This window comes from Palaemon carinicauda, chromosome 27, assembly GCF_036898095.1.
Source record: "Palaemon carinicauda isolate YSFRI2023 chromosome 27, ASM3689809v2, whole genome shotgun sequence".
Lineage (NCBI taxonomy): Eukaryota > Metazoa > Arthropoda > Malacostraca > Decapoda > Palaemonidae > Palaemon > Palaemon carinicauda.
In genome coordinates, this window is record NC_090751.1 from 40,959,380 (window position 1) to 40,969,379 (window position 10,000).

The 10,000-nt window shown below is 33.9% G+C and overlaps 2 protein-coding genes across 4 annotated transcripts in view; both read left to right on the forward strand.

Moving 5' to 3' along the window:
• The window catches only part of LOC137620700 (uncharacterized), a 561,924-nt gene that overhangs the window by 475,668 nt on the left and 76,256 nt on the right, over positions 1-10,000 (forward strand). The gene's annotated exons all lie outside the window — the stretch shown is intronic.
• The window catches only part of LOC137620698 (uncharacterized), a 73,502-nt gene that overhangs the window by 27,017 nt on the left and 36,485 nt on the right, over positions 1-10,000 (forward strand). The window contains exon 3 of one of the 2 annotated variants that reach the window (XM_068351045.1): positions 4,430-4,487. In XM_068351045.1, the coding sequence (XP_068207146.1) occupies positions 4,430-4,487 (58 nt within the window). Of the gene's footprint in view, positions 1-4,429; positions 4,488-9,454; positions 9,613-10,000 lie in introns of those variants that run through there. The other variant, XM_068351044.1, reaches the window with a different exon arrangement.

A 10,000-nucleotide genomic window follows, 5' to 3' on the forward strand; every position in this document is an offset into this window, starting at 1 on the left:
CTGGACCTACTTCCCAATACATTTGCTGTACGCTATTTGACAGTTGCCATAATTCATCATATTCCCTCACAAATTATGTAATTGCAATGTAGAATTAGCTCTGTTAAATACTGCAAACTTTTCTTTGGTGCCTATGTTACAAAAAAGAAACTTGATATATTTAGGTTGCTGTTTGTGCTTACATTTTGTCGTGATTGGCTGCCTGTTTTATTTTGACATGTTAGCTTTTTTATTGCACCACTCTATCATTATCTAAGGCTAAGGATACTCTGGTTTTCCTTCATTGTATAAACATATAGTCCTCAGTATGTTTTAACATTGCATATATTTAGTTCTGTCTAGTTTCAAGGCCTCCATTGGCAAAAATTTTTCTGGTCACGGTGAATTCTGGGATAGTTTTCTTAGCAGTTTTATTCCTGTATAGCTTTTATTCAGAACATTTTTTCTTCAATTATTCAATTATTCCTCATGAGAGCTTTCTGTTGACAAAGCTAACAACATTCTTTGACTGGTAGAATTTAAGAGTCTATTTATGTTTGCTTTGGTGATGACGAGTGATCATTGAGGAATAAATTGAGATCCCGTTTCTTCCTTTTATGACACCCCACGGGGAAGAGACTACCCTTTCATACAACGTCTTTGAAACAGAGCTTGAATTATTATTAGTTTTTCATTGTACTTTAGCAACCCCATCAGCATATTCAATTTAATTTTCTCTTCGATCATCAGTCCGGAATAACCTTCCAGATTTAGGAAACCTTGTTACTTTTAGGAGGGCCTGCAAATTTGTCGCAGAAGGAGCTTTTTGCAATGAATAGTTGAGTCACTGATAATTCTTTAATCTTGCATTATATTTCTTGGGGATATCCTGTCTTTGATTGCTTTCCATTGCACATATCTCAAAGGCGTGATTTCCCGACAACTCTATGAATAACATTTTAAGTGGTTGACCAATATGCCCTCATTAAAAGCAACAAATATCTTATATGATACATGTACTCAATTTCTACCTCATGAATTAAAACTAAACATGAACCACATTGATAGTAACCATTCACCTCTTTCTGAAGGGATAGCCAGAAAAATTGTTGTCAGTCAATATCTTGTGCATGAGTAGAAGCCATGATCACACTCAGTGCAAACTATTTGGTGTCCAAGAATTTTGAGATTTATTCCTTATGACCTCTTGAGATGGAAAAAAATTCACCTACTCAATAGTTTCACTATAACCTCTTAAGTTTATATTCAGATATTGATTTACTTTATTTTGCAAGTACTTGAGTACTACAAACCTTGTTTGTTTTCTAGAGGAAGTGTGCAAGAGTTCCTACAGGAAGACATTTGGTAGCCCTGCACCATTATGCCTACTCATGGATTCAAGCCACCAGTTCTTGCTGAACACTCATAAGGTGTATTAAATAAATAGTGTACAGTATATTAAAAAGAATTTGACCGTTGCTCCTTGGCATTCAAGTATGTTCATAAAAGATGAAGTTCCCCGCCTGATTTTTAGTGGATCTCTCAGATTATCTAACAGTTGAAAAGTAGATGTTTGCCTTCTTTAGTCATTTCAAAAATAGAATCCTTACTGACTTGAAGGGAAATTGATCCCATTTAAAATTTCCCTTTCCAGCTCTAAGTACATTCATCCAGCCATCATCTGGACACTTCACTGTCATTGAGAAACACAGAAACAAAGTTTTAATTGAGATCAAATTCCAACCCTTCTAATTATCTTGGTCATCTTAATATCATTGCAGCCCATTGACCTCATAAACAAACAGATCCTGTTGCTGGTTATAGTTCCAAAATCAAAACCATTCAATAGAAAGCTAAAGCTTTAAAAGTCTTTGTTTACTGAGAAATATCTCAATTGTGTCATCAATTATTGATAGGATGAGATTGGCATATATACATTACTGTTTTTAGCATCGCTGTTCACCAAGGACTGTAGTCCTGCTGTGTTGTAGTTCCATCAGTGAATTCAATGTGATGCACTACCGACATTACTAAGGATCTTTGCAGTACAGCGTCTGACTGCACCCACATTTCACCAGTTTAAAAGCTTCATCCTTCCTTCCATCTTGTTGTCCAAAATATTTTACCTTTTAACTCTGCAGCACAAATTATGAACTTTCCTCTATTTGGTCTTTGGCACTGGGTGACTTCCTCAACCTCATATTTTATGGAATCTTTGAAATATGTCTCGGGCATATCATCCAGATTCCATAAATCCAATCTAATCCAAGGGCTGTAGATATACAGTAGGTGAGGGAAGAGCAACAGTCCCGCAATATGGTCCATAACCTAAGTATTTCCCAATTAATTCCCATTCTGGAAAGCCTCGACCACAAAATGGTCGAGTGATAAACAATATTGGGAGTCTGAAGTATTTTTACATGAGTTTATTTTCCTAATCTCTGGTCGACCACTGCTGCTTAATGTTTACACTAGGATTTTCATCTCACTGATTTGTCATGATGAATAGATTGAGCAAGTCAGTCATTATGGTACGTAGTACTATTGCTTATTTGAACAAGAGAGCAATTAATCTACCAATAAAGTTGTTTGATATACTATGGTGTTATAATATCAGGACACGATGGGAAGCTAAAGATAATAGATATGCCAAGACAGGAGATGGTAAGAGGTTAGTCTGAGAATACATGGAATATAGATACTTAAACCTCTTGTGTTGCAAAATCAATACAGTAGAAAAATTAACACTCTTTTAAGTGTCTACTGTAATTCTTTAATAGAAAAGCTCTTCTGAATATGTCATGTATAAATGAAAAATTTTAGTTATCCATGCATGGCAGGTATTTAAATTGACAAAATGACAAAACAACTAATTACAATAAAAGAAGCAAGCATACAACTTTCTTCTTTCATTAATCAAGCTACCATGACCTCGATTGGAAGAGAGAGACCTATCATACAGTAAGAAAATAAAGTATGTAAGCTGTTACCAATGAAGAGAAATAACCAGTGTAGTAGTTATTAATGTATCTGGCAAAAATAGGTTTGATATTTCCATAAATGTGTTATATATATATACAGTAGTTACACAAGAGTTGAAATAAGTGGAAGAAGAATGTTGGCCTTAATTGTAGACCAACCAAGGCAATACCACATCAGTTCTTAAAGAAAAATTGTAATTTAACTATTATAAGTAAAAAGCTGTCAAATATGTAAGAAGGATTTCTTTTATGCCACAAGAAAATCTTCTAAAAGCTAACCAGACTCAATAAGACATCTAAAAGGCATGCAGTTAAAATTCTGAAAGTGTATGACATATTTTGTGCTTCCTAATTGTATTTTTATATGTAATAAATCGCGTAAGAAGTTTTGCAAGTCAAAGAAGCTTATGATTCAACATTAGCCTACCAATCCAAAGTTTGTAAGCAATGTTACAATATTAAAATTTCCTATTTTATAACTTGAAGCAAGTTTTTAATATTCTTGCGTCTTCTCAAAATTATGGTATATTTTTTGAGTTGTGAGAATTATTCTATTATTTCCAACCCAGAGATACAGTTAAGGGTTGTTAATTCATTTCTGTCTCATCTGCTTTTCTTCAATCTTGCTGCCCAGCCTCTTTTGGCTGCCTCCGATGCCTTAGGTGACAGCGGAGGCAGCAGTAGTAGGGGATTCAGCATTATGAAGCTTCATCTGTGGTGGATAATGTGGGAGGGTGGGCTGTGGCACCCTAGCAGTACCAGCTGATCTCGGTTGAGTCCCTTGTTAGGCTGGGAGGAACGTAGAGAGTAGAGGTCCCCTTTTTTTTTTTTTTTTTTTCTTTGTTGATGTCGGCTACCCCCCAAAATTGGGGAAGTGCCTTGGTATATGTATGTATGTATTTACAAGTGGATGGTTTCTTAGTACAAGTATCCGCTTGCCGCCTCCTAGCACTCTGGTGCTGAATGGCATCCCTGAATACTAGCACTGGAAAATTATTATTATTGCTACTAGCTAAGCTACATCCCTAGTTGGAAAAGCAGGATGCTATAAGCCCAAGGGCTCTAACATGGAAAAATAGCCCTGTGAGGAAAGGAAAGAAGGAAATAGATAAACATATGAGAAGTAATGAACAATTGAAATAAAATATTTTAAGAACAGCAACAACATTAAAACATATCATTCATATATAGACTATAAAAGAGACTTGTGTTAGCCTGTTCAACATAAAAACATTCGCTGCAAGTTTGAACTTTTGAACTTCTACCTATTCAATTACCCGATTAGGAAGATCGTTCCACGACTTGGTCACAGCTAGAAGACAGTTTGTAAAATACTGTGTACTATTGAGCCTCATGATGAAGAAGGCCTAACTATTAGAAATATAAATTCAATAAATCAATGAAAACACTTTTATTACCTGATGTAGCAAAATTTTCTATCTATAATTTTAAAATAAAATTCTTTTCAGCAATCTGAATCATCCAATGAAGGTGCAGCGCCAGTGAGAAAAATACGCAGACTTGTAAGTTTGAGACTGAACATTTTGATATTTTAATTTTCTGCTGCTAATTACCATTCGGTGTTAATTTCCTATCACGAATGAGATCTTGATTTCCTGCTATTCTATCACTTATTGGTATATTTTGGATTCTTATCTTCGATCACTTATTGTCCTCTTGGTATTCTAATTTTGTATCTCTAATTGCCCTCTTGGTAGTCTAATTTTCTTTCTTGAGTATTCTCATTTTGTCCCTAATTATCAACTTGATATTGTAGTATTCTATCACTAATCAACAAGCCCTTACATTCAGCGACCAATCTTAATCTGAACAGAAATAATCCTGTAGGTCTGTCCAGTAGAAAATCCTTTAGACATATTTATATTTTCTTGTTATTCACTTTCAAGTTCCTTGTTAAAATCTATTATTAACATAATCACTATAACGGTAAAATTTAAAAATAATTTCACTTTACCAACTTAGATTTTTTGTAAAATCCTTATAAATTCTCTCGTCCTTGTGGCCAATAGTTTTAGATCGTAGTGTTACTGTACATCTTAAATTTACAAAACTAGTACTTGATATACATAAGAATTCACAGTACAATTTGTTATGTAGCATATTTTTCTTAAAATCAAATGTGTACGTTTAAGGGTTTAGGACACATACATGTTAATATATTATTAATTGGTCTTATCAGTTTCATTAACCTTTTTTTCCACCAATGAGTATTGTTTTAAGAGATTGGCTTAGCTATTTAATGATCATCATGACGAGTGGTAATGACATTTCAAAGTTTTTTTTTTTTCCCCCTTTTTTTTCCCAGGAGGCCGCTGCAGGGAATGTTGAGGAGCAGGATGTGGATCCAGAGAAAAGATTTGACACTCCAAGCCCTGGGGCGGACGTCCTCATAGCCCAAAATACGTTAACTGGCATGACACGTTGGTATCCCCAAGACCCTTATTCACTATTGGCAGATGAAAGTGACGAAAGCATTTATAAACCAATAGGTAACCTCTATAACACCGTGCACCTTGATCAGTATTTCAGGTCAAGGATAAACAAAGATTTTGTCAAGGCTTATTTGAATAGGGGCAATAGAGAGAATAATCTGCAAGGGTACTTCTTCAGAACTCGAAGTGATCAACCACCAGCGCATAACAAATATGGAAATGTCAGCTACGTCATTTCCTTCAAGTCATTGTTGGATTTCTGCGCGACACACAACATGAATGCCTTGTACTTACTAGATGTGTGTCAGACGAAAGATGAGTGCAAGACTAGGTATTTGATTACTGACAGCGCAGAAAAATTTTATGAACATCAATGGGAATATGACAACGGAATATTTGGCGGCGCTTGGCATGGAACAAGGGGCGCAGGATCGGGTGACCATAAATATGCAGGGCATATTAGAGAGTTCAGGACGGTGCATGATTACAGCATCCCAAATGAACTGGAATTCTTCGTGGTCATAAGAGAGAGGCTGAGCAGAAAACTTTTTAAAAAAGTTTCCATCGTCGCTGAAGATCACAGCGACGCTAACAATGAGGATAATTGCCATAGGTACAGGTCGGGCCAAAGCGACGATTGGACCATTTGTCCTTATCCTTATTCCAAGGAGGAGGCACACCAAGAAATTCGAAGGATCGTTCAGGATTAGGTTGCTCAAATAGTGGTTTATATACCGAATCTAATATCACATATAAACTAAGAGAGCTTGCTTTATACTACATGATGAAATTTTATTGTAAACAAGTTGAAGCTAACCATCTGTTTGGCTATTTTCGATCACTCCAGGTCGTTCATTTTTCTTTAGGAAGATATACGGGTAAATACGTACTTAATATACAAATGCTAATACAGAGATGTTCCTTTTTAAATAGAGATAACAAGATTTAATATATATTACATTCAGCAAAATCTTATTTTAAATATCTTTTACTAAATTCAGTTATTATTATTATTATTATTATTATTATTATTATTATTATTATTATTATTATTATTATTATTATTATTATTATTATTATTGTAAGCTAATCTATCAACCTAGTTGGAAAAGCAAGATGCTAAACGTCCAAGGGCTCCAACATGGAAAATAGCTCGGTAGGAAAGGAAACAAGGAAATAAACTACAAGAGAATGAATAAACTATCAAATTAAAATATTCTAAGATCTGTAACAACATTAAATTAGATCTTTCATGTATAAACTATAAAAGCTTAAAAAAAAAAAAAAAAAAAAAAACTCAAGAGAAAGAGAAATAAGATAGAACAGCATACCCGAGTGCACCCTCGAACAAGAAAGCTCTAGACTAATCCAAGACAGTGGAAGGTTAAGGTACAGTTTTATGGATGAAAAGGTGCATCATCATTGGAATATAGATATAATTAGAAAATAAATTACAGTCTTTTAAAAAGTTTCCAGCTTACTTCTTAGTAGGATACATTTATTGTTTCACAACAAGATTGTATTCGCAGTCTTGATTTTTAACATTGACAATTCTTGCATGCTAGAAATTATAGAAATTAAATGTATAATAAACTTCTGGGTGAATCAAGAGTGTTTTTTATCCTGGTGTTTAGCATTCTCACGTCATCCTTTTTTTTTCATGTGAAGAAAACTCATAAAACTTTGATATATCATTAATTACCATATAAGTATTGTCAACAGAAACTCATCTACATGAAATTATGTTATAAAGCTTCCACAGACCTCAATTTCCTTTACTGTTTGGGTTTGAGATGGCGATTTCTTAACTCTTTCTTCAATATTCTTGAAAATCTCTCTCTCTCTCTCTCTCTCTCTCTCTCTCTCTCTCTCTCTCTCTCTCTCTCTCTCTCTCTCTCAATCTCTCTCTCTCTCTCTCTCTCTCTCTCTCTCTCTCTCTCTCTCTCTCTCTCTCTGTATATATATATGTATATATATATAAATATATATATATATATATATATATATATATATATATATATACATATATATATATATATATATATATATATATACATGTATTTAATGTTTATATATATATATATATATATATATATATATATATATATATATATATATATATATATATACATAAATATATATATATACATGTATCTAATGTTATATATATATATATATATATATATATATATATATATATATATATATATATATATATATATATATATATATATATATATATATATATATATATATGTACATCATTTCTTTGTAGGGAGTAGCGCACTTCACGCTGTGCATTACAGATATGACTTAGGGTCTTAGCAGCAGAGCTCCCCCCCCCCCGTTGCATTTGGACGTAGAATGGCCTTATAGGCCCCAGCGCCTGGTCCTACAGCCCAAATTCCAATTCAGCTCTTGAATAGATGAGAAGAAGTGAAGGGTTCAGTGTCCACTGACAGTTCTGAATTTTGGTTAATAAGTTCTATGATATATAATAAAAAAGTTTGCATCCAATAAATAGGGATTCGACTGAAAACTTCATATATAATGAATATTCAGTTATTATCCTGAGAGTCTTTTATCTGAGCAGCTGAGCTTCAGTATGTTTCTGGTATGGTGCTGTTGGCTTCATGAGTTGCTACACATCAAACCAAGCTAAGGTGTAATGGGTAATAATACTTTTGGTATAAGTCTTTTTCAAATTACATAAGAAACCATTAATCTACAAAAAGTTATCTTTTATGGCTACCTCCTATAATATGGGTAAGGGCTGTGCTAAAGAGAATAGAACTGGTATACGGATAATTTATACCATTGACCATAAAAAGCTGAATTATAAGTTATTGTTGCTACATTTGCACTATTAGATGTCTCAGTACCTTGATCTAATGTGTATTGAAAATATGGAAGCAGACTACAAAACTAAGAGGTCCACATTTAACATTTCATCAAGGATTACATTATGACGTACTTCTTATAGAAGCTAATAGAATTTAACCTCAATGTTTGAGGAATTCAGGAAAATATAGTATTGTTTATGCCAATTAGGTTGTTAACCATAAGCATTTGCTAGAAAAGAGGGTCTTAAATATTATAAGTTATCCAGGCCAATACGACTTTTTTTTTTTTTCTTAGGGTGGCCAAAACTTTACGAAATGGGATTTAAGATGCATTGGAAAGAAAATCTGATTTGCAGATGAAATCTTAGCAGTCTTTTGCCATTCGCATATCATACTGATTTCTTAAGTAGAAAAATTATGTCTTATCATGATGCTAGAGGATGATGAAACAATCAGCGCACCTCATGAGGTGCTCTAAGCATTAAATCAAAGCTGGAAAGGGAATATTAAAATATTTGATACAAGATATTTGAATACGTAATTAGAATTGAATTCTTCACCCATAACGGAAATGAAACTTTTTATGTTGCCCAATCCTGGAGTTTAGTCAGGGGAGGGCATTTCTCTATCATTATAAGAAATAAAGCCTAAGATTTTGCTTGTTTTCAATATTGGAGTAGATATGTAAGACTAAACTAATATTACGGAGCTTAACACTCTGAACACCGTTTGTTTAGTAAACTATGCCCTGAAAAACCTAATCTTGAGTTGCACAGGCTCACGTTGGTAGTGATATTGATACTAATGGCAACAAACGACTTGACTTGTGACCTGTACAGGTCGAATGAGACACTTTTGGGAATAGTTTACTGAACGAAAAACTTTCCGAGAAAAGGTCTATATTATACAAAGATTATCTTACCTATCTATTAAACTTTGAAAATGAGCAATATCTTGTCTATAATATTTATGGGGTATATTAACAAATGACATCCCTTGGCTGAGACATGGCATTTTGCAACTTGAACGTCTCATTTACATTATAGATGAAGTAGTTGATTGTCATCAGCTATTCAAATATCTTGAATAAACCTATTCGAACACTCCAACTAATTACTCAGGGGTCTTCGAAGCGCTCCTTCGGTCCCTAAATACACTTGCTTCATATACAAATTTACCTCATTCTTGTTTACATTCTTCCTTTCTCCTGTCAACGCTCTTCTAATTTTCACTTCACAGTGTTACTGACAGAGGTGACGGGTTAACTCCAAGAAGCATTTCTGCCCCAGAGCCAGGCTTTACAACCCAAGTGCAAGGGCATAAATACGAATTTGTTGAAAGAAATCAATAACTCAGGTAATTAATTGGAATTACTTATACTCTTTGATAGTTGGTGTTACTGGTGCACATCATGTGATTCGCTGTAGATTTTATTAAAGAGTTTCTTCCTAGTCCCTTCGGTGCCAAACTCCATCCACGTTTTAGACCTCATTCCTCTCAACGTTCGCCATTAATTTTCCTCATTAAGCTATCCAACGTGTTTTAACTATTACTTTTTGGTGCAACCGAGAGATTTTTCTTGTTACACTTCGGTCATTGATGGCCTACCTGGGCCCTGTTCTGGACGACATAGTTGAAATTCTATAAAATAATAAATGTAATCAGATATCTGAATATTATCTTGATGTTATATCAAGTAACAGTTAATGGCTTGAATTGTAATTATTGACTGCAAAAGACTGTT